Below are 26,450 nucleotides of genomic sequence, written 5' to 3' on the forward strand. Positions count from 1 at the left end.
TTTGAAATTAAATGTTCATAAATATATACAGGGTTTGGTCAAATGAATATATACAGCTTTTTACAGTCTAGAACGTTTGCCAGGACTGAAATAACATAGTTAGAAGGATTTAGTGCATTTGGTTTGCTTTAAATTTAGTAAATTCCCAAAATTCCCGTTAATTCCCATAAATTCCCGTTAATTCCCATGGAAAGTTTCCAACTTTGAAAATTCCTGGAATTTTGCAACCCTAATTAATACCAGTATTTTTTTATATTAAATAATATATGTGTGTTTTTCAATTCCATCTCCGTCCCAGATGCTGCAAGAGAGGTCTGCAAATCTCCAGAATAGATGTAATGTTTGGGTTGGCTTTTACCTGAAAAATCACTTTTCTTGCGGCTCTTCTGGATATTTTTGAAGGAAGTCCACTTCTACAGTAGGCAGATGTTCAGTCACTCTTAGAGCTCTCTATTTGTAGATGCTTTGCCTCGGTCCTCTGAGATTTATTTTCCTCTTGGCATGTCTTATCTGTATGGGTTCACTTTGGTGAGCCTAACTGACCTGGTTTGATCTCTGTTTTATTATAGTGCCGCCCAATTTCTTCCCTAAAGATCTCTCATTACATTGGTCCATTTCATCATAATTTTATATAAAACATGAAAACGAAATTAATAAACTAGTACAGATGTACTGAAATGCAAACAGGTCTGAACTCACTACTGAGTCTGAAGCTCCCATGTCCTGAGTAAAAGAATGTGTTAGATTGCACGTGGAAAATCGGGAACGTCAAAAGTTAGTGAACCCTGAGCTGCTTTGTGCGTGTGTGTGTGTTGTGTGCGTGTGTGTGTGTGTGTGTCACGCCGAGTGCACCCAGTATCACCAGTGAGCGACACCAGAATTTAGCTTGAGAAAATGTTCCCCAAAGGAGCACAGTGAGAAGTGAAAAATTAGAACCCCTGACTATGGCCTGTGACTACGTTTCTAAATGTTCAGCTCCAGCAGTGTGGGCAGAAACTGAGCCAGGTTTAAACCTGTGAATCCTCTGCTACCACCTCACTAGGTTCAGTTTAGCTGTGCCAGTGTAGCACCTGGAAATACCCTTGGTAAAAGTATTTGCTTACATGTAATATATAATTTAATCTTTATTCTGTTTGGATATGCATTTAGGCATACAGTTTGATTATAAGTTATGCATTTCCATACCTTGCCAATAGGTGGCTACATTATAAGTGAATTGTTGTTTCAAGAGAATGCAAGATACCATAGAAGAAGACTTGTTTTCAGGTTGTAGTCGGAGCCTTACACGGAATGTGTGTGAGCGTGATTGTACTCCTGGACTCGCTGTTTTGTGTCTTGTCTAGCTGCATAGTAATTAAACGTAACTTTTATACACTACTGTACTGGTACCGTCGCAGTCTGAGTGGTAACACCAGCATAAACCAATGAGCCATAGTGTCCAAGCTTTTCATATGGATATTCAAAGTGTGGTGGGAGAATGTTGGGTAAAGAAATGTGTGGTGAATGGTCAGAAACAATATGTTGTAACAGGGAAAAGGAGGGGCAGGAAAAAGCAGTGATGTCAGCAGGGAAGAAGAGAAGGGAGGACCGCTTTGCTCTTTCCTTTTTCCTCCTCCTCCCACTTCTCTTCTTATCAGACAGAGAGAGAGAGAGCTGGGGGGGGATCAGTGGGCGAGTGGACCAAGGATTAACATGTGACAGTGGACATGGGGGGAGAGAGACACTGGGACATAGAGCAGGATTGAGAGAGGAGAGGTGAACCTAAAGCCAACAGTATTGAGAGAGTGAAAGAGATCAAAAAGGATATACCACCCAAGAGTTAACTTGGAAGTGAGGACGGAGCGGCTTGTTTCTGCAATTGGGTGGACCCACCATTACAAAGACCCAGTATCAACTACCACAGCCACCATGTACAGTGGATATGGAGGTAGGAATCAGAGTAAACCAGCTCATTTCTAATCATTAACTCTGTGTTTTTGTCAGGAAAAAGGAACAGTTGATGGTTAACACCGTTGTAACTTATTGTTGAGTTGGTGGCTATGTTCGTTTCCCTAGAGGGGAGTGCATTCCTGAACACAGCAACACAAACGTTGTTTGGTTTATTTCCATAGCACCTTTCATTACTTGTGTCAAAACAAGCCCTCCTCTTCCCTCTACTAATGAATTGATCTCTTGCGTGACTATGTTTGGTCTCATCTCATTTGTCAACACTATTTGAAAGCAATATTTTAAACTAGTGATTCCCCAACACAGTTTGCACCATCATCAATGAGGAAACATCTGTATGTCTATGTAAACAGGAAGTCACTGCAGTAAGCTGACCATAACTTCCAAAAACAGCAGTTTTAAGGGGGGGGATGGGGGATATATTAAACTTAACTGCCAATCTTTATATGTGATTATGCAACAGAAAGACTGTTTCTTTGATACAAGGTCAAATTCATCATCTTGTATCATAAAATCCTCATGTAAAGTTTCTGTAATGTTCTGGCCATACAAAATCAAATCTGCACTGATGATGGAGGTTATTGTTGGCACTCACATGCTTAAGGTCTTATGATATACAAGTTTACATCATAATCAAACAGCATTTAGATCAGAGGGGTATACTACGAAGCGAGATTAAGGGCTGAGCGAGGTCTGTTGAGTCTAAAGCCAGAGTTTTCAGTATCACGAAAGGTGGCTCTCTTTTTACCTGGCTAGATCACCGTGGTAACAGAGGCTGCAGAGCTAACCTGCTCAGACCAGTTTTTGTTTCAGAGTTTGAGTTTAAATTTGGCTCTTAGAGCGCTGCCATTTAAGGAAACTACACATTTTGAAATCCCGCGGACCTGACTATATTGTCTGAGCGATACTTCTTACTGAGTAAACTGGTTAAATCAGTAAACTTATTGATCAGTAAGTTAATGAACGAAACGAAGCCGTGACATAAGGCTTACAGCAGAGTGAACTGTAACATCGCGCTGCGGCTTTTTGCCACATGCATACAGTTATTGATGCAGAAAATGTTAAATAGCCTAGACCTACTGTATGCAGCGCTACTCTGCTCTCATCTCAAATGGTTTTACCTGGCGATCTACACACACTGGCTCTTAATAAAGTGTTCTATAAAATCACAGTTTGCAACATTATTTCACTGTAGGCTTCTTTCTTTTCATCAGTAGCGATTACAGTTGGGACGTGACAGGTGACAGCTGTCACAGTTCGGACATCGCTGCAGACTCGCAGGTTAAGCTTCTCACAGTAGATTCATATTTGTCCGGAAAATACAGACTACATGTTTTTTAATGTAGGCCTATTGGTATTTGTAAGATTCAAATAAAAGGCTAATAGTCTAAATCATTATGATGTGGACCAAAACTAAAGTGATTTTCCATAGGCTATTCATTTGGGGACAGTGTCAGACTCAAATTACATTCTTAAGTGTGGGACTATAGGCGTAGTGCTATAAATATAGCAAAGTAGCCTATATATATTAGGCTAAATGTTATAGTGTTTAAATCCGAGTTCAACGTTTCATTCTTTTATAATGTCACGTTACGCACTGCGAGAACGATCGGCAAGATAAATAAATCATGTCCATGCTGGCAGCATTCCACTCTCCTTAGCCTATTTGCAGTAAGAGTTTTTTTCGGCTCTCTGATTTCTGCTGTAATAATTCAGACTGACAAACTCTTCCTCTTGAATGAAGTTGGCGACACACTTTTGTTTTACTCAGCTGCTCACAATCAGTCCGTTTGTGTAAAGTTAGCGGCACAAGATCATTCCATTTTGTGCGGATACAGAGTCAAATGACGGGTCAAACGCCCCCTTTCATGGGGACGCGCACAGAGCCTGAAGCCGAAACCCTCGTTCAACATAAGAGGTTGATAACTTCCTTCGTGATACCGCTTAGCTCTGAGCGAGGGTATGTGTCATGTTGAACCAGATCAAGAAAAGAGAGCCGGGCTCTGTTGAGTTTGTTTCGTAATATACCCCCCAGGTGTCAAGAAAGACAGGTGCACTATTTTTGATTGAGTGATGTGTAAATCTCTACTCCACCCAGACACTGAGAGTACTCATTGTGTGGGGAAACACAAAGTTCTTGCACAGCTTTAACAGCTTTACTACTTAACATGTAACTCTGATACCTTTTTGTCTCATAAAATGGCAGTGGCTTTAAGACAGTGGAGTAAATATCTGCCCCACTCCCAATAATATTGTGGTTCTCTTTAACAGTGAAGAGCCATTTTTATTTTTAACATCAGTGTATCCCCTAACATTACCAGGCTGGATAAGGGTGCTTTGTAGAGGGAGGCGCCCACATATTTGATTTCATAACAGTAATCATTTTTTTCCAACTTTTTTTATACCTTGTATTTTACCATAGTAATATAAAACTATGATTTAAAACCCCATTTCACAAAAAAAAAAATGTAAAACATTATTTAACAAGCAAATATTTTTTTTCCCCTGACAAACCCTAGGCCTGTTTGTCTTAGGACAGGCTGTTTTGAGCACTTTCCGGTATTTTCAAGCAGTGCCCAACTGGTTTACCCAAAAAGTATGCAACTTTTGGAAGAACACTTTCAGTGCCTGGTATGTGAAGTCAGATACCTCTGACCCATTCATTTATTTACATGCAGGATGTAAGATGGTCCCTCTGCAGCCTGTTGCAGACATTTTTTGTTTACCTGAACATTAACTGCTACAAGTACTAGCTGCAGAGCTAATGTTAGCACCCTGGCCTCTGGTGATAGTTTGTTCACGTTGTAGTCTTCACCCTAAGATCAATTGAAGCAAAACCACTTTCCCTTTAACACACATACATGGGATTAATATTAATATTCTCATATCACCCTTAATTACAAATGATAAGTAAAGACGTATCCAATTACAGTATTGCATAGTAATGTAGTTGTATGTGTTGACATCCATACTGTATTACAACAAAAACAATAAGATAACTTTAAAGTAGAGAGGTTTCCAGCTTGCTGTTACTCATAGTTCAGCGCTACGGTGGCACCAGTATTCTTTTCCTGGAAGTGAGTGGGCTTAAAGCTGTTGGGTATTCCCTGTGACTCAATTAGCCCCAGACATGCTCTTTTCCTGGGCCTGCCCTGTGTAGGATGTTACTCTGTCTTTGGTTTCCTTCTCTTAAAGCAGTGATATAAAGGAGGTTTTTGAACTAAACTGTGTGTATATGATGTGTTTTTTAGCAAATTGTGATGTTTTTAAAGAGAGGAATCAAGTAACATTAGATGATGCATTTATGATCCCAAGAGACATACTAAAGGCCAACCCTTTGATCACCTTCCTTAATGTGCAATGGCCACATTTTGTCATAGAAAATCATGAGTCATATTTCTCATGTTGTTTTTATATTCGCATCTATTCTGTACATGGCAGAACCAGATACTGGACCTGTGGTGGCAGTCATGGACAGGACACAGATTATTATGCTAAGCTTAAAGGTGAAAAGCGATTTATTTATGTTAATATAAGTGTTAAATCGCTCTTTATTCATACAGTGATCACTTATATAGTGTGCGCGTTTCATGAAGCAGATCTCTGTCACCCGCTCTGCATGTAACCGGCAAATAAACTTTTCGGGGATCCCACTACCAATCCGAGGAGAGAACGCTACAAACCGGCACCTGTCTCACTGCCGGTGCCCGTGCAAAGCGACAGATGGGTGAATGTGTATGCGCCTACAATGGCGGAGCAGGTAAAAATCCTTGTCCTTATCACACTTATGGATCTGAGATGATGCTAGATAACTCGCTGCTTAGAGACCGCAGTGCATTAATGTGGTGACAGGAAGTTAGCTAAACTGACCATTCCTCTTACTGAACCTTTAAGCTTGAATGCAAAAACCTGAGCTGACAGCAAACTAAAGGCCAGGACACACCAGTCCGACACGTTCCGACTACCCAAAAACTGGAGTCGCCGTTTCAGGAAGCTCCAGTCTTTCCGTCGCGGCCAACAAACACACCGAGACGACTGCTTATTTTCCGTACGTAATGTCTCCACAACAGCAGGCGGCGCTAATCTGTATTGTGGCCCGAAAAAATACGAAAGCCGGAAATGATGGGACAGCTCTCTAGAGCATAAACATAGATAGAAATACGTGTTTATATTTATGGACCATAAGAGCACAATTTTTAGCAGAGTGTCGAGCATGGTGTCGAGCAGTCAACAAGGGTTGATGCATGTGAGTACTCGCAAAACGAAACGAACAAACACATTAAAACGATGGCTAGCTGTTGTTAGCTGTTTGTGCTACCCGCCTCACTTCCGGGCTTCACTGATTCGCTAGCCCTCCACCAATCAAATTGCTCCAAATGAAAGACGGTCGGCAAAACAAGCCCGACTACCTCTACGTCGGCCGACGTCACGGCACACACCAAACAGATTCGTGTCCCGACCCCCTACCGACACTACGACGGCGATTATCTGGCCGGTGTGTCCTGGCCTTTAGAGGCACTTGTGATTTCAGCTGAGAAGTCCTCAGCTCTGGTGCTGAATGTTTCCACTGTTCAGAATTAAATTGGGATCTGAAAGATTTGCAAAAGGATGTCTTGTATATCTATTAAATAGGATTATTGTATTAAGAGTAAAAGTAATATTGGCTGAGCTATTCCTTTCAGGTGTTCCCACTAACAGGTCCAGCTTGAACAGAATAGCAAAAGTATGTAGAATCTGCACTACTGGTCTTAGCAATGTCATTATTATATCGACAAGTGTGGTTTTCCTGTTTCCCATTGTGTGCGTGTGTGTGCGTGTGTGTGCGTGCATGCGCATTTGTGCGCTCTTGGATCTGCCAGCCTCGGACACACCCAATTTTCCCAGGGGTGCACATACACATACAAAGTGATATTCTAATGGACATGACAATATAATGGCAAGTTGTGGGTTAAGAAACATTGTCCAGGGGACGGCACTTGAACAATGGTCAATGGTCAGAAAAATGTAAAGAACAGGAGTGCCCAGCTTATTTCCTGGCGATCTGCCACTTGTGGTAATTCCCTAATTAATCAAAATTCTCCTTTTGGACCATGCATGTTGGTTGGTATCACGTCTTTTTATGGTGGCAGCACTTCTTGTCTTAGGTAACAGTGCTTCAAAAATCAGATAGTGATGTTGTGGAGTGTTTCCCTGAGCACCTCCCTGTGTTTATAGGGACCTTTCTAATGGCTGCTCCTTTGCATGGTGCATTGTGCTTTGGGCTGGACTGGGACAAAACATCGGCCCCTTAAAGATGATTGTTCTATTGCCCCCAAACCACCACAAAGCCCTGCAAAGCCGAGAGATAGGGGTGTAAGTTAACGATACACGTATTTGTACCGCACCGTGACGGTACAGGCACTTTTGGGTGGTTACAGAGGTGGGCCGCGGTCTGTATGAATGAATGAATGAATTTTTTTTTTATTATTGTGTCATGTCCAAACAAGGACCCATCCCCTTCGGGATTATAAGACACCAACAACTAAATGAAATTCACATGATAACATTCACTTCCTGTAAATAAATGGAGATCACAATTCGCAGTAGGACAACAAGGAAACAAGGAAACAGACGCAAACAAAAGAAAAGAAAAGCAAACATAAAGATCTCATTGATAAGTATGTTTTGTTCTCTTGGCCCAGGCCTTCTCCAGATAGCCAGCAAGGGCAAATATGTATATGTGGCGTAGGCTACATAAAGGTAAAGGTGAAGTAAGCGGTTTATTTATGTCAATATAAGTGTTAAATCGCTCTTTATTCATACAGTGATCACTTACATAATGTGTGCGTTTCATAAAGCCGATCTCTCAGTCAGCTACTCTGCATGTAATCGGCAAATAAACGTATTGAAGGATCCCGAAATTTTTATCCAGTCACAAGAGAGAACCCTACAAACCGACACCCGTCTCACTCATGGTGTCACTGATGGTGCACGCCAGAGCAACAGATGGTTGAATGTTTATGCGCCTACAATGGCGGAGCAGGTAAAAATCCTTCCCAATGTCTGTTTTGATGGTTTTTATTATGTTTTGTCACACTTATGGATCTGAGATGATGCTAGATAACTCGCTGCTTGAAAACCGCAGTGCATTAATATGGTGATGTAGGGACGAGCGAGGGGACTGCTAACTGCAGTAACTGACAGGAAGTTAGCTAAAAGAACCATTCTGCTTACAGCACCTTTTAATATATGGCGAATGTACAGGCTTGTTTTGCGGTGTGGAACTTAAAACTTGTCGTCGGAGTCACCCCGACATACATAAGCTGTCATTTAATTAATGCTGCAGTTGCACTTTTATTTGATATTTTTTATATTTATAAGAGAACTTCAGAGCTGAAAAGAGCTGCAGCAATATATACAGTCCCCTCCATAAGTATCGGAACAGTGAGGCCAATTCCTTTATTTTTGCTGTAGACTGGAAACATTTGGGTTTGACACCAAAATATGAATATGAGACAATAGATCAACATTTCAGCTTTAATTTCCAAGTATTCACATCTGGATCTGATACACAACTGAGAAGATATCATTATTTGTAAAGGAACACCACATTTTTAGGTGAGCAAAAGTATTGGAACAGATAGACTTAAAATAAATGTAAGTGAATACGACCTAATATTTTGTTGCAAATCCTTCACTTGCAATAACTGCATCAAGCCTGTGACCTATTGACATCACAAAACTTTTGCATTCTTCTTTTGTGAAGCATTTCCAGGCTTTCACCGCAGCCTCATTCAGTTGATGTTTGTTTACTCTCTTTGCTGGTTATGTGTACGGTTAGGAAGGCTTAAGCAACACAGCGAATCTAATTTTTAAAAGAGAAAAAAATATGTAGAAAATGCAATAAGGTTAATCAAAACAGCTTCGGACGGTTTGAATACAGAAGAACATCAGCTTTTAAATTGCTAAATTAATTTTACGTTTGTGATAATCCATAGCTATGGTCTTAACATTGTATTGTCTTTCCTAGTTAAAAAGAATTAAAACACATTTTTCAAAGCAGATATGATATTTGGATGGGTATGTGGATCTGAGTTGTCAGTCCAATATCAGATAATTAAATTGCAGCCATATCTGTCCCATCCCTACACACTGCCCTGAAAACACTCATGCAACAAAACTTCCCTGGACCTAGAACACCCAAACTTCATCAGGCTCACAGAACAGGATAAGTTAAGCCGGGAACACACCGCATTGGCCGCCTGCGGCGGTTGGCCGCGTGAACGCAGGAGGCTCGCCGCTTGGTCATATTGGGCCATGTTCACCGCAGTCGCCGCCACGGCCAACCGCCGCCTCATCGTAGGCGGCGGTTGGCCGCGTGACCGCAGGAGGCTCGCTGCTTGATCATATTGGGCCATATATTCCTGACGCCGAGATCAGACCTGGGGCCTGTTTCAGGTAGCTGGTTTTGAGGCAACCCAGAGTTTGTTCGCTCTGAGTTGGTGGAAACTCTGGGTTTTCCGTTTCAGGTAGCAGGTTCAGCGCAACCGAGAGTCAGTTACTGCGGCAACATACGCCGTGGGTCTAACCTGCTGGATAGGTGGTTAGACCTACCCGAGTTTGTTTTCACTTTACGCTGCAGCTCCGACTGAAGAAAGAGTGTCACTGTTACATGCGTCCCTGTACAGTTTGAAGCAAAATCACTCTATAGAAATCTCCATCGGGATGTTTTTATCATTTCCTGATGATTTTACGTTTGACCGATCATTTATCTGATCAGTAGCCTTGTTCTCAGCCCTCGGTCCGTTCATATAGGCGGCCACCTTACACATCGTGACATGCTCTACATTCAGATTAATAAACCTATTTGTAGCCTATTGTATGTTTTTTAACGTCTGTGCCACTGAACAGATTTATGTCAGGTGGATTCATGTAACGCTGCGGCTGCACGCGATCGTTGTAGTTCACTTGTGCGATCCTAAAGTCACAGACGAGCCTCGTTAAATAGCCTAATATGAATATAAAAATGATATAATAATTTAAACTGTGATCACTTGAGGAAAATGGATCTGGTAATAAATCAATCAGGCTCTTCAATGGAAACTGTCACCTAATGTGTCTTGACGTTAATGTATTTCACTCCCCATTTAAAAGAAGCGACAGTCTGTTCTGTTTACTGCACAGTAGGCTATTAGGCTATAGCTTGCCAACATATTATACAGCAAATATAAAACACTGTCAGCAATGCTGTGCCGCGCCAGCTTTATTACTTTACAGCTGATATGCGTAACTTTTTAAAATAGACTGGCTTCTCATACGGAAGCGAAATGATTATCTTGACAAAAAATGTTTGCTCTGTTTTTTTTTCTGAATTGCCGAGGAGATTAGATCAGAGTTATGAGACAATATCCCGTTAATTCTTCTCCATAGGCTACCATAAGCTCATTCGTTAATATTTCTAACTCTAGTGGGAGGAGCGGAGATTTCTTTTTTTCTTTTTTGAGAAGTGGAGAAGTGGGAGGATCAATCATTTGTTTCTTCTGTTTCCATGGTGAATCATGTTATCAGCGATCCATTGACGATGGCTTTTATGCACACGCTCCACCCAGAGTGAACACGCTCAGAGTTGATAAACCCAACGCTGATCCACTGTTATGAAACCGAAAACCCAGAGTTGCTTATCAACCCTGCGCTCTGAGTTGGTCAACTCAGAGCGCAGGGTTAAACCCAGAGTATGTAAAACCAGCTACCTGAAACAGGCCCCTGTCACACTTACGGTGCAACAACAACAATAACATGGTCCAGCTGTGCCAAAAAATACAGATGTAGGTTCACTGTGTAACCAGCGGCAGTCTTGTCACAAATATCATTAAAACAGCCTGAACACGCACCCCGATCGCAAATACACACACATTAACAGCAATTCAGCAACATACTAAACACATTAACAACAGCAGTGTGTGCCCAGCGGCAAAAATAAAGGCAGACATCAGCCTACCTGAAAGTGAAAGTGTGCCGGCTGACGGAGGACAACACCGGTGCTTCGCTGTACTTTATGGAATTCCACACGGACACTGCCGTCAACTTTGGGTTCATATTATCCTCAGGAGCAGCACACAGCTGGGTGAGTTTCACTATGCTAACCGGCGCTACCTTGGCTAAAGTACAACCAACAGCTAAACAGATGCAAAATACACATATTTGCAGAATGTATTGGAAGCCCAATGTCCTCACTCCACACGCCCACCTTGTCTTGCAGACCACCGCCACCGGGCAATCTCAACGCTGATTGGCTGTGGAGGCGCGGCGCCCGGCGGCGCTGCAGAAAAAGATGAAAATGTTCATCTTTTTCTGCGGCGCCGTGTTCGCCGCACAAGCCTTCGATTCACGCTCCTTCGATGACACAATTTCTATGCGCCGCTAATGGCCGCACTCCCGATTCACGCGCCTCTCATGAGGCGCGGCCACGCGCCGCGCAAGCCCCTGCCGCCGGCCGCTGGACGCCGATTATTGGGTGGACGCGCGGCCACGCGCTAGTACATTGACTTTGTATGTAATCTCGCCGCGCGGCCAGTGCGGTGTGTTCCCAGCTTTACAGATCCTGCTGGGCGAGAAGAGAGAGAGAGTGGCGCCCTGTCAGCAAAGGATGTCTCTTTACCTGTCACAAGCTCAGAGAGCAATCCACACCAGGGGCCTCATTTAAAAAGCTTGCTGCGCACAAAAACCTTGCACAGGCAGAAATGTGGGGTGGCACACGTTGGTATTTATAGAAAAATGATTTGCGGGGAAAGTGTGCATATTCCCACGCCAACTTTTCAACCATGCGTAGAGCTCCCGCAAGGTTTTCCCGACTAGGGGAATCAGCAACACTCAATGGCATTGGCAACACCACGAAATGAAGCTCAGTCATCAGAAAAACACACACATATTACAGTGAAATGCTTGGCACCCAATATCAATTATATGTATAAGCCTATACCTATAGTTGCGAATCTAGGCTAGTCTATGGCATGCAGTTATGATGTAGGTTGAATTACTTATCAAGTATGGTAGATTGTGGGATGAAACTTGGGAGGTTAAGTGGGAGGACACAATTCACCGCAGGTGGGTATTTATAAAGGGAAGATTGCGTGCATTTTTTTTTTTTTTTTTGCGTAGCACATTCATGGTTTTGTGGGAACGTAGTGTTTTGGGAAGGATTCTACGCACACCTTTATAAATGAGGCCCCAGGTCTCACATCATCAATACTTACTTCTTTTATCATTCTCACTTTTGGCATTATTTAATTTTTTACAGTCAAATGCCTCATTTGTAGTGTGTATTGTAAAGAGGTTGTTCTCATTTGCTATGTTATGTTAGTTTACATTCCCTTGTTGACACACCAGTTTACAGAGCGTAGGCCGCAGGCTCGTCTTAACCTGCCATTAGGTCCTGGGCTGAGAGTTTCATAGGTCCCCTGAGACGGGGTCTTACAATGAAAATGTGTAAAAACTCTATGTTTGTCTAGAGCGCAAGACGTATTAGTGACTGGTCCGTCTCTGAGGCAAATACCACCACAATATTTATATTTATAAATGACAAAAATCATTTAAAGGTTACTTGTTACACACACAAATACACACACACACACACACACACACACACACACACATTGAAGGTATGGGTATGAGAAGCTTTCTGTTGTGTAGCACTTCTCTCTGGTCAGAAACCACAAACATTCTTATCAATTGATGGACAGAAAATTTGACATATTACAAACCGATGTGATCATGATAGGCCCCTGATCTTGGTAGGCCCAGAATATCACATTGTTCTGGACCTACGAAGATCAGGGGCCTGTATTGAGCCAGTAAAACAAAAGAAACCAAAATATAAATATGTATTTATTGTTACTGGCTCATGATAGGCCCCCAATCTTTGTAGACCCTGGGGCTTCAGCCCAGGTTAGCTTAAGGCAGCCTTACCTAGGCTGTGTTTTAACAACAGATTTATTTTTCAGTGCACACACAGTACAGACAGGGAGCAGTATTTGGGGAGATATTCACTGATTTGACATAAAGTGATTTTGACAACATTCTCCAGAATGGCGTACCACACATTTTTAAGGAGCAGCAGCTATTCATTAATTAAGCTTAATAAATATTGTTACTGGAGACAATTAACGCGTTGCGTGACTTGTGTCAGTACAGTAGCCGTACATCATCATCTGCGGGTGGCTTTTCAGACAGAACCTAGCGAGTGCTGGCAGCAACGTCAAGCTAACGTGGACTGCTGTTGACTTCATGTGTCTGTCCTTTCAAAATAAACTCCCACATGGTCAAGCCATGGTTGTCATTTATTTTAACTAGCGTTGATTTTATAAACCCCTTTTCTTTTTTCCTTGAGTTCCTTTTTTTTCTGCGACTAAACGACAAATGAAATCTGGTCCAACATATGACCTTTTTGGTCGACTAACATTCGGTCGACTATAAGGGGGCAGCCCTAGGACCATGCACAGCACTTTCCACAACAATTTTAGTGTTATTTGCTCTAACAAACGCCCGTCGGCAGCTTTGTGTGTGTTTGTTTGTGTGTGTGTGTGTGTGTGTGTGTGTGTGTGTGTGTGTGTGTGTGTGTGTGTGTGTGTGTGTGTGTGTGTGTGTGTGTGTGTGTGTGTGTGTGTGTGTGTGTGTGTGTGTGTGTGTGTGTGTGTGTGTGTGTGTGTGTGTGTGTGTGTGTGTGTGTGTGTGTGTGTGTGTGTGTGCGTGTGTGTGTTTGTGAGAGTGTGATCATGTCTTTCCAGAATGGTCTGGGAGAGAGAGGCCAGAGAGAGCATCAAACAATAGGTGTGATGGAGTCACACACTGACGAATGGAAGGCCAGTGTGTGTGGCACATTTTGAAAGGCCCAGTGTGTGTGTGTATGAGAACATCAGAGCTGATGGTGTGACTGGAATCTGATGTTGTCATTGGACAGGACTGGAGCAGGGTTTGGATCAGGTAGGGAACACTCAACACAACGCAGGTTGTTTAATGGGTTAAACTGACTGGCCTTCTGGATGAGCTAGCTGAAGTTTGACCGGCTGATGGATAATACAATGAAAGGGTATGCTGGAGGCTAGTAATAAGGACGGTGGCTGCATAGGAGAGTGCACAGTGGGGTGTGACAGAGGGAGAAATGTGCCGTCTACCACTGCTCTGTCTGAACTGGGACTCTGACAGAGACACGGAGCCACTTCAAGGTGGGTGATTCCATAAGGGTTTGGAGGTGGAACAGTTCTTTTTTTTATGACATGCAACTTTAATTTTTTTAGTAAAGACAATCATCATACAACATACCATACACATCCAGTCTGTAGCAACCAACAGACTGCCCCTCCTTGGTCTTTCTTTAATATTTTTTGCGCCATATAATCCTCTATTCTTTATAGGCAAAGCAGGTGAATTTATTTTATTGGTAATTGCAGCTTGAAGGCAGCAGCATTTATTTTTGTAACCAAAATGAATGGTATTTTTGCATTTTACATAGTCTGTAGCTCGTTTAGGTGTTAGTTTCTAAAGGAGTTTTGTTGGTTTCCGGCTGGTCCCGGCGCAAGACATACGTTGCAACCAAACCCTATGCAACTGGTTATGGCAGATCCGGAGTGGCATTGGGCAAATCCAATAATTTTAAACCTCAACAGACACCAATTTGTCCAACAGACAAACGTTCACTCCAAGTGAGTGAACGTTTGTCAATTGAGCAGTTCCAGACCTTCTGTACAAATGAAAGGTTAAATGCTAGGTTTTGGTTACAGCAGCCAATAAAATCAGAGGGTGGCGGGGTTTAGTCGGAGATTACTTCATGCTCCGTGCTCACTGTGGCCTTCAGTGTGTGCATGTATTTGCCGCCAGCATGATATAAATATGATAACTTCTACATATTTGGTCCACTTAAAAAAAAAACTCCAAAATAAAGGATGCACACCTTTTGTGCCGTGCGCAAGCCATATCCAGAAGCTCAGGCTGGTCTGACCAAAAGTCAGAGAGATATGCGAGCCACAGACAGACATACAGACGTTTCTTGCTTTATAGATGGATGAACTTTTTTGATCAAAGTGGAGTAATTAAAGTGGAGTAATTAAAGTATCAGTTAAGGCAGAAAGGACTAAGGGCGCTCTCACACTTGGGCCTCTGTTCCGTGCCGGAGCTCAGATGCACAGATGTTAATGAGAAGAAATGCGCACACGCACAGATATGCAACGTGAGCTGGATGACGTCCTTAGAAGCAGCGCTGCAGCAGCAGCAGCAGTTAAGGCGTTCCATGTGTGGCACAAAAAAAAAGCGCAAGAGAGGCAGCAGTATTGTTCTCTGTGTTGTTGTTCTCCATTGTTGTTCTACAAACTCTGGCAGCGAGGACGCTTGGTCATGACGTATGTATCGTATTACGACGTGATGACGTATGCCGGAGAAATCGTGCCCAGGCCACGGCCTTTGGGAGCAGTGTGACCACGGGCCAGCGGGGGAGTGGGGAGGGGGGGCAATCGTACTGGAGCACGGAACAGGCAAACTTGCCTAGTGTGAGTGAGCCCCAAGTTCACAGCGCCTATTTAACATACTGAATGGAACCTCCTGAACAGTTTGGGACAGATGTAGCTGCTGTATATCTGTTCAGTTCTCAGTATGCTGTGTTAAGACCTTTGGGCCTCCCGTTGATTTCCACATACTTGGCAGCTTGTTTATGTGATATTTGATTGTGTGTGTTCTGAATTTTAAAATGTGCCTGTAATAACAGTAGCTATAGCCTAGTGATAATTCAGGTCAGCATAAATTGACAACAAAGAAAGTGTCTAGCTCAAAGTTATGTTAAGTTCACAGATTTTCCCACTGTCCCAAAAACACCACACAGTTCTTCCTCACCTTGTCATGGTGTGTATTTTTCTCCCTCCTCTTCTGCTCATCTATCTGTTCATCCATGTATGTGTCCCTAAATAGCTTTTTTGACTGAACCACAGACAATAGATGATAGTTGATCAGAACTCTTGGCGTTTGTTCCCTGCTTTTGGTTAAGGGGTTCAGTCTGCTAAAATAAGTATTCCATGGGCCACTGTCTGTGTTGAGGTAACGTTTTCCTCATTAGTTCAATGTGATCTTATAAATTAAAGTGTTAGGCCATGGCGTAGTGGGTAGGGAGGTCGTCCTCTGGAGTGCAGGGTCGGAGGTTCGGTCCCCCGCCTACCCGCCACATGTCGAAGTGTCCCTGGGCAAGACACTGAACCCCACATTGCTCCCGGAGGTTCATGGCAGCTACTGCCATCGGTGTATGAGTGAGTGTATGAATGGGTGAATGTGGTAAGAAATGTAAAGCGAGGGGCGCCCTTAGCTCAGTTGGTAGGGCGTCCCCCCCATGGGCCTCGGCCAGCAGCAGACCCAGGTTCGATTCCAGCCCGCGGTCGTTCTGTGCATGTCACTCCCCTCTCTTCCCCATTTCAACTGTGTCTCTACACTATCAATAAAGCATAAAAATGCCAAAAAAAATCTTAAAAAAAAAAAAAAAAAAAAATGTAAAGCGCTTTGGGGCTGAGAAAATCGACTATAAAGCGCTATATAAGTCAAGTCCATTTACCATTTAGGCCAGAAACTAATACACGTGTTACAGTTCCAGGAGAAATGGGTGTTATCTGACAGTGATACCTGTGTACCGGGGTGGGAAATTTGGTGAAGGTTTAATAGTATCAACAATTGGATGCCGCCCAACCATAATTGTTACTGTCTTTGTTTTAAGTGCCAGCACCATCATTATAAAAGTATCTTTAGAAGATGTTTGTTTGCTGGCAGTGGCCACAATATGATGGCATTAATAAAATGCCATCATATTATTATCATATAATAAATGAAATGGACTCAGATCAAACTGTTTCATAAATACTTCTTACTAAAAATGTAAGGAATACATTATTTTATTCCTTGCATTTTTAGTTTTTTTAGTTTTCTTATTTATTTATTTTCTTATTTTTTATATATGTCGCCATGAAACCAATGATGTTGAAGCCATGAAATGTATGACTTGGTGTTATGAATTTGTATGTGTCCCTGTATCCTGTGACCGAATACCACCCGTGAAAACGCAATAAATATGTGAATTACAAAAAATAAAATACTTCTTACTGAACAGAAAGTGTTTACTGCAACCAGACTTGTTAGTTGGTAGAGAGACGGTGAACTGCTGTGATGTTATTCCATGATGATTTATCAGGAACTTGAAGAGGGAAGGGCCTGGGTGTGATGGGGCAGATATGAGCAGACTTTTCCACTTGCTCTGTTTAGTCCACTGTGTCAGGCAGGCTCTGTGTCAGCCTCTGACATGTCTTGATTTCCTTTATCTCTCACTCTTCACACTGGGAATATGTAAACTAAGTTAAAGGTGCTATACAAGGAACTTTTAAATGTTGCTCAAAATTGTCTCATCTTTACTCTGGTGATCATAAATGACATGTAGCAGCAAACGAGACCATCAGTGCAAAGAATGATATTTTGTATATAGTTTTTCTTAATGCCTTTGTCGTGGGACCCTCACGCTGGAACTACAGCTGCCATAGTGGACAACACCACCGCTTTTGTCCAAAGAGGCTGCAAGAATTGACAAAAGCTAAAAGTTCCTCCTCGGAGCACCTTTTTAAGTTTGACCACAGGCTCCCACCACAGCACACACTTTCAAGTCAAACAAATATTTCCTTTTGAACTTTGAGTTCATGTTAAACTTTTGTTTGAAGAAGGACGAAAGGAACTAGGAACGTCAAGCAGAATCCTCTTCTCTTTCCATCGCTTGTGATTTACTGGAAGTGGAACAGAAATTACATTTTGAGCCAGATGAGTGCAAAACCCCCCTTCCCCCACCCCCAGGCCAAGCTATCTCCCTTTGTCCAATTTCCTGCAGGAGAGGCATTTTGCTTCTGACTTCCTCTTGGATTGTGACATTTCCTGTGCTGTGTTTGGCAGTAGTCTAGTGAAGGCTGTTGAGCAAGTTTCGAGAGGCACAGGATACAGGACACTGCATAGGTCACAGAGTAGGAACACACAGCTTCAGTCGACTTTAACAAAACTGTAGACGTAAAACCACCACAACAAAACACTGCTCTAGAAACTTAAACGGTTCAATGATTGGAAGCTGATAATAAAGCCTGATTTCTCATGGTTTTATACATTACCTATTAGGGGAAAACAAGAGCAGGAGAGATCAAACATTTCATAATGTGTTGGCCTCTGACTTCAATGGTTCATAGCTAAGCTAAGGTTTTCTATTTCCTTAAGCCTTTGCTGTAGGACTTATCACTTATAAGATTATATTCACCATAGTAACATGAGGAGTCTGCCAGTCTGACATACCAGGTCAGTCAAACTTATCTGGAAAACAAAGGATAGGACATCCATGACCCAAACTGTCTGCTGAGTTAGATTTGAACAGGATACGTGATTCAGTTGTCAGAAAAAATAGCTTGCACAGGCGAGAAAGTTTTCTCTCTTCCTGGTTTGCTCTGTCCCTGCTCCCTATCCTAGGCTCTGGAAAGGGTTTTTTTAAATACAAAATGTCCGTGGTTCAATGATTGATAATACAGAGAATCATGATCTACATTGTTTCCAGTTGGAGGGGTCCTGTCAACAGTTTAATAGACTTCTCTTATAATGGTCTTTGGAGGGGAAAATGCTCCATGGGCCACAGGGGATTTCTAAGGGTGCATTCACACTAAGGCAAAGTTGCCATGTACCGTGCCCAAGCAAGATTGACCCCCGTCCCCACTCCCCCACTGGCCTGTACTCACACTGCTCCTAGGGGACACTCACACTAGGCCATCTGTACCGTACCCTAAAGTCTAGACCGTTTGACCAGTGTGAGTGCACCATCCGTACTCAGAGGGGCTTTACATGGAAACGATAATGGCATAAACGCAAAGGTATTTTTTAGTGGTGGGCCGTTATCGGCGTTAACGTGCTGCGTTAACGCCAGACTCTTATCGGCGATAAAAAAAATATTGCCGTTAATCTCTTATTCCACCTCCTGTTCGGCTCAGGGGAGATAATAATAGCCGGGGGCCGTTGTTGACACTTGAGGAGCCTTTATTCTCTCACACACCCGCCGCTCTCTCTCTCCATCACTTGCCCACGACACAATCGGGTATTGGAACGCAGGGTGGGTGTGTGTGGACACCGGTCGCCACGTGACTATAAGTTTCCAAGTTTTAAACACTTCTATCTCTTCAACGTCAATGTCACCGTACCCGAATCCTAAATATCCCCATAGCAGACGCTATATTTCATCGGGGGGGAAACTTTGTTTTGCGCCACAGTTCGGCCGTAATGCTGCTGCACACACACACACACACAGACACAGGCGCACACACACACGCTGCATGACAGAGACGAGGGGCGCTACCAAAAAGACGAGAGGAGCGGTTGGAGCAGTTGGAGCGTTTATGCCTCGTTTCCACCGAGTAGAGCGGGTCGGATCGGAGCGGTTCGGTCCGGGTAGTTTGGCTTTTCATTTGCCAAAAGTTGGGTAGGGTACGGTTTAAGCGCACCTAACCGCTCTGAGCCGCTCCCGATCTCAGTACTCCTCCGTAGGGGTACTAGCCGCCTGAAAGCGGGCCGAAAATGCATGAGAAGGCGGAGCTACACACTGCCGTCATTTGATTGGTCGAAAGAATCATTTCCGCCATGTGTAGATCTCGGCAAGAGTGAAGAGAGTCTTGTGTTTTGGCGAAAATGTGAGCACAGCTCTGTTTATTGTGTGGTGTTTTTCCTCGTCAATAAATTAATCAGTTGGTTACACTGTGTCCCATAGTCACGTAGCTGCCGCAGCCAGCACTGTTTGTTCGCTCACTGTCTCTATGAGTTGCGCCGAGCGGTCTCTGTGTGTTTACGCCATAGATAGTAGTAAAATACACGCTCACAACAACACGGGGGGAATAAATAAAGAAGCGGCTGGTTTGAATCATTTCCGCCGTTTGTAGTCACCTCGGCTAGAGTGAAGAGAGTTTTGGCGAAAATGTGAGCGCGGCACTGTTTATTGTGTGGTGTTTTTCCTCGTCATTAAATGAATCAGTTGGCTACACTGTGTCCCACTGCTACGATGTCACGTAGCTGCTGCAGCCAGCGCTGCTCGCTCACTGTCTCTATCAGTTGCCCCGAGCCGTCTCTGTGCTCACAACACGGGGGGAATAAATAAAGAAGCGGCTGGTTTGACCAAGCAAAAACGAGAGACCGCTGGCTTGACCACAGTTCCACAGCCCGATAGTTTGACCCACTTTCTGGCGGCGGCTATCGCAGTCCAGCCTAAACCCCGCCCTACCAGTAAGGGTAGGGTCGGCGGTGGAAACAACACCGAGATTCTTAAAAGTGAGCTGTCCCGCTCTGAGCCGCTCCGATCCGACCCGCTCTACTCGGTGGAAACGAGGCATTAGAGACACATGCGTGCACATTTATTTACATAAAATCGCAATCGCAGTCATTTGTGCAGTTATGTAAAATGTTTCACTAAGGAAAATTACAGAAAAAGTAACGCACAGTGACTTTGATGAGTAACTTTAATCTGATTACTGGTTTGGAGATAGTAACGCGTTAGATTACTTGTTACTGAAAAAAGAGGTCCGATGCCGGTAACGCGTTACTAAGTAACATCTTGTTGAACATTATTTATTTTCATCACCAATTATCATAGTAGAACAGCTTCCTCAAGCAGTTTGTGATGCATGTTGGAAACAGGAGATGAGCCCCTGGTCTGATGCGCCACCTGGCTTGAGAAACACGTTCTCAGAGACTTACTTTGAGTCATTATTTAGGAGCACACACATATTATGAATGAATTCAAATGAGCCATTTTAATCTAGATTAATCTAGATTAATTCCAAAATTAATCTAGATTAATCTAGATTAAAAAAATTAATCTATGCCCACCTCTAGTATTTTTACATTCAACATTTTACTCCACTGCACCATCACTGTGATCAGCGGAGAGTCTTGTTCAGGGCTGCCGGCTTTTCTATTGACCAATAAACTTGTGTCACCACCGGTAATGCCAGGGACATGGATTTCTACATTAAAAACACTTATCTATAGATCAGCAGTTAAGTTACTATTAAAACCAACAGAGCATTGAGGCTACGGCTTCACATTAAATGCATTTCACTGGCTTCACATGAGCATTTCACTGGACAAATGTGAGTTGACTTTTACTTAAGTGACAGGAAGGTAGCCGCTGACACAGCCCCTTCACAGCCCAGCAGCGCTCCAGTCACTAGCAGCATGTCTTCTGCTTCTAACCGACTATATTTCTGGTACCGACTACTAAGGCAGCAGATGAAAACGTTTGCCAAACTTGTAATGTGTATCCCCTTGATAAATTGACGTCAGGATTGCCGTCTATGCGCGTGCTTGTGCGCGTGTCCGAGCTCATTTGAATACTAAAGTCTAGAATGTTTGGCTAGTGTGACCACGCCATCCGTATTCCAGCACGGAACAGCCCCTTGGCCACGGCACACTTGTTAGAGGTGTGCCGTGGCCAAAGTACAGATGCTAATGAGATGACACGCGCACAAGCAAGCGCACAGGCGGCGTTCCTGACGTGAATTTATTAAGGATGCATAGTCCGCTAATGTCCGCTGCCTTACTAGTTGGCACCAGAATTGCCCACCACTTGGACTTGTAGCTACATAAAATGTGTGAGAATTAACGTGTGTGTAGGCCTAGGTGTGGGCTAATAAAAGAGGGAGAGCTAAATAGGTGAGCGCAGAAAGCAAAGCAAAATGGTTTTCGTGTTTACTCACGTTCGTCAGATGATTTTTTTCTTTTTCCTCCCATCAGCTGTCATAATAGCCTACTGCCTTTACGCATGGCGGTGGAGACGCACCCAAAACAACACACCGCGGCCCGGTGATAAGGAAACAGTAACCTACAAGAAACTTTATAAAGACACTTAAAAAAATTATCTCTGTCCGACACAAAAAGTTCTGACTTGGATTACTTGATGGAGCGATCAATGTGTATAAAACCATCCGGTACATATGGTCTGATGACGGGCCGTTATATTAATAATAAACAGCGTGCTGCACAAATATGAGACTGTCCACCGCGACCTATTACGTCAAGGCTACATTTAAAAAAAACAATAGCTTAAGTATTCTCGTTGCTCTAATGTGGAAGTGGAATATATGATGCAAATTTGGCTGGATGAAAATATTCACAAACAGTCATATAGCCTACAAGTAGACTACGCTCCAAATCCTAAACGCGCACGGCAAGGTGCAATCGTGCCCAGGCCACGAGCAGTGTGACCACGGGCCAGCGGAGGGGAGTGGGGAGGGGGGGAATCGTGCTGAATCTTCCTGCAGCACGGAACAGGCAAACTTGCCTAGTGTGAGTGCGCCCTCAGTGTGCAAACGTACTTGGGCACGGTACAGATGGCTTAGTGTGAATGCGCCCTTTGTGTTATTTTTAAGTACTGTGGTTGGGCACCGAGACACATTGGTTGCCAACTTGCCACGCTGACTGGCAGGGTCCTCTATGCAGTTTACGGACCCACTTTTTGGTTTAACTTTGATCGAATGCAATTGCCATAGTTGTACGTCACTTTTAGTTAAGTAGCCTACCTCCAAATGTTATGGTTTAGATAATCTAGCTAATCTCTGATGATAATGGTCTGTAGTTCAACTCTTATTTAACAAGGCAGGTCTTTAAGAACAACTTCTTTTTTACAAAGACGGCAGAAGACAAAAGCCTTTTGAGGAGAGGGGGGTGGGGGGGGCTGAAAAGAAAGGTCAAGTTAAATGTTAAAAGGACAAGCAGCACACACACCCAGTTCGTCCAGACACACTGGGAACACAGTAAGAGACAAACAGCAGCGCACACACACACACACACACACACACACACACACACACACACACACACACACACACAACCTGCTGTTTCTTATATGACCAAGAGGTGATAATGTAGAGACCAGCATCTATTTCTTCCAGTCTTTCTCGCTAGGCAAACCTTTCTTTCTTTCTTTCTTTCTTTCTTTCTTTCTTTCTTTCTTGACAGTGGCTCCTCTTTGCTCCTCTCTTTTCTGTGAGCTGTCAGGGTGAATATTCACCTTGGTTAGTGAAGCAGACAAATGACACCTTTTAAGGCTGTGAGATTTCAGCACAGTTAAAAGACAGCAGTGTATGCCATTACCAACAGCCATCTACTTGCAAACAGTCAAAGCCGCAGTAAAAGAGTTAACAGGACAGCAACACATAATCCAAACATACTGGTCACAGGGAAGGCAATTACACATCACACTTCAAGTTAGTGTACTGAGAAACAGTGGCATGTGTCAGTGAGAATATCAATGAAGTCCTTGAAAGTTGACTGCAAGGTGCTTACGAGGAACTTTTTTATATTTCTGAAACAGTCTAGACCATCACTGTAAAGTTGCCTTTGTCATGGGTATACGCTCACCCAGGAGCAACAGCTTGCGTAGTAAAAACACTACTGCTTTTGTCCAACGGGGGGCGCTAGAATTAACAAAAGCTGAAAGTTCCTCGGTGCACCTTTTTGAAGAATGAGAGTGTAAAGTTTAAGTGTTTTTTGTAAGTTGTTCCATTCACTGGCTGCAGCAGCACTGAAAGATCTTTGGCATATTACAGTAGTTGTTGTGGGGAATTTTAGAAGAATGTGGTGGTGTTGTAGGCAGCAGTTGTAGTTTGCACCAGGTGACACAGATAGGGGGGAGTGTTTCTTTTGAACACTTTAAAGTGGAGTCAGTGCAAAATAACTTTACCAATTTACGGAGCCTGGGCTGTCTATTAACACACAGTACGTACAGGTAGCCGATCATGTGGAGATATTAACTCATTTTGACAAAACAAGCATTCTGAAGAATCGCTTACTCCACCTTTTTAAGTCAGCCGTAAATCTTGCGATGGCTACAATACAGAAACAGAGTTGAACACATATTTTTGCTGATTTTTTTTGACCAGGTGGGACCTAAGTGTCAGTTTAATCAGATGTGAATTAGATACCCTGCCTTCCAAATCGCATACTCTTTCTTTTTTCTATTCTACATACTACATCTGACCATAAAAAGTATCTAGTTAGTATGCCTACACTTGGGACATACTTTTACTTATTAATTTCATTATAACATTGCGCCTTTATCCTGCCTTTTGCTTTTATATCGGTCACATCCCCGTTCATTTTCATATGGAGGCTCCGTTGATGTGACGTCACTTCCGATGCGCACTGGATTGTGGGTCAGAATCAAATAATATGCTGTTTTCAACACTGAAAAAATATCGGCCGGATGTAGTAGATATCCGGGTATTTCTAACCATCCTTAATCTGGCCACAAGAATCAGGACATCCTAAATCTTTTTTCTACCATACTGAATAGTAGATAGTATGGGTATATGAACGCAGCCAATGAAACATGGCTGATGAGTTGGTGTGTGCTGTGTATTGATGGTGTTGTGTCTCTTGTGCTCTGTGCAGGGAGTCCATCTCGAACCCTCTCCACCATGTCGCTGTCTGTTCGCCCAGTCAGACGCCTCACTTCAAGAGCCATCACTAGGAGCCAGAGCTTTACTGGAGTCAACACCCACGACAAGCCCTACAGGTATACACACACACACACACACACAAACACACATATGAACACACACACACACACACACACACACACACACACACACACAGAGACACACACACACACACACACACACACACACATACACACACACACACACACACACACACACACACACACACACACAGCAGGCTGTCAAAGGTGCTCATCCCAAAGGTGCTACCAAAGCTTTGGTATTCGCGTGTACTGTGAATATAAGGCCTGAAAGCATTTCTAGGGGAAACACTGCAGACAGGTATCAAATTAAAGGAAAACACTTGAATAAATGAAGTGGAGGAACATAAAGGAATGCATACACTTGACACAGGTTTACTGCACGATACAATTAAACAATCACCATGCCATCATGCACTGTGTGGCATGTATTCAAACGCTGACCCCATTCAAGTGACTTTGATAGAGGGTTTGGAGACTGCATTACTGACTTGTGTTTTTTCTACTAAACCGTGACTAAAGTTATATCTGCATTAAGAGCTATGGCACATTTTGTGTTTTTCTCCTTCCACACACACCCTTGTGTCATTGTTCAATCAATCAATCAATCAATCAATCAAACAATACATTTTTATTTATATTGCTTTTCATATAAAAAGTAGCTCAAAGTGCCTTCCAGAGATTAAAAACAACAACAGAGAAATAGAAAACAGCAAATAAAATCAAGAGAAGAAAGTGAAAAGAACCCAACCCTCCCACCCCCATACACATGCACAGAGACATACACACTCATACACACACTCACACATACACATACACACACTCGCACTCAAACATACACTAGCTATTGTATTGTCGCATGAGGAGATTGTAGAACGATGTTGAGATGATGATGATGTTGCAGGAACCTCTCGGTGTTCAGCACTCCAGGCGTCAGCAGGAAGCCCAGCAGAGCCAGCAGGATGTTCACCATGTCCACCAAGTCCAACCCTCCACCCAAAGTCCCCCAGCCAGACCGACTGGAGCAGGTCTACGAGGCCCTGAAGAGAGGCCTTCAGTGAGTCCACTACAACACACACACACACACACACACACACACACACACACACACACACACACACACACACACACACACACACACACACACACACACACACACACACACAGAGGATGTCTTTCATGTTGCATCTAGTCCAGTCACTCCTACTCACCGACTAGTATTGTTTTTTTTTGCAATTCTGAAGTTTTAACATTATGGGCTGACAATAAATGTACTTGCCTATATTTCCAAAAATGTCATTGTGGTTTAACAAGCAGTTGATTTAACCACACACCCTTTTGGCTCAATATGTGCCTGTGTCTTGTGTGCTCCCTCAGGTCTTACTTGCAGGTTCATCAGATGGAGTTAGACGGCCTCAGCAAACAGATGAAAGAATCAAAGAGGAACTCTAGACTGGTATGTCTCACCCAGCACTACAATAAGAAAGACCAATGCTTCCTTTCACCCTTATAACCCTATGAGAGAATTAAACATTCCTTGTGTCTGATGTGTACACACGCCCCTGTATTTCTACACCTTTTGATTTTCTTGAGTATCACATTCAGTGTGTTTCCATGGGACAACTGGATTGGATTAAGACATATACCGAACTTGCCATTTGAACGGACCGCATCACTAGTCTGAGTATACATGGGCTTTCAAAGATTCGATAAATGTCCGATGCATGGCTGACTCTATGCTAGGTGGCGCTGTAGCCCATTCAACAAGTGGTTATAGAGCCACGTCCGGTTCCTTTCCGGCAACAACCCTACTATTTATTACGTCGTCTCCTTCCACTTCCTTGTGAAATCCTCCGCAGGGATTCTCGAGCAAGCGCAGAACGAGAACTCCGATATGCGATATGCCATCCTGTATACATGTAGGTAGAAAGCCGACTAAGAACGAGTTATCTCGGTGTTCTTA

The 26,450-nt window shown here is 43.2% G+C and overlaps 1 protein-coding gene across 1 annotated transcript in view; it reads left to right on the forward strand.

The window, feature by feature from the left end:
* The first annotated feature begins 1,713 nt into the window (after nt 1–1,713).
* ripor1 (RHO family interacting cell polarization regulator 1) overlaps nt 1,714–26,450 on the forward strand; it is a 46,176-nt gene continuing 21,439 nt past the window's right edge. Inside the window, exons 1-4 of the mRNA XM_080027176.1 lie at nt 1,714–1,927; nt 24,400–24,523; nt 25,392–25,544; nt 25,865–25,943. Coding sequence (XP_079883302.1) covers nt 1,909–1,927; nt 24,400–24,523; nt 25,392–25,544; nt 25,865–25,943 — 375 coding nt within the window. The 5' untranslated portion in view covers nt 1,714–1,908. The remainder of the gene's footprint in view (nt 1,928–24,399; nt 24,524–25,391; nt 25,545–25,864; nt 25,944–26,450) is intronic.

This window comes from Ammodytes marinus (assembly GCF_949987685.1).
Source record: "Ammodytes marinus genome assembly, chromosome: 5".
Classification (NCBI taxonomy): Eukaryota; Metazoa; Chordata; class Actinopteri; order Uranoscopiformes; family Ammodytidae; genus Ammodytes; species Ammodytes marinus.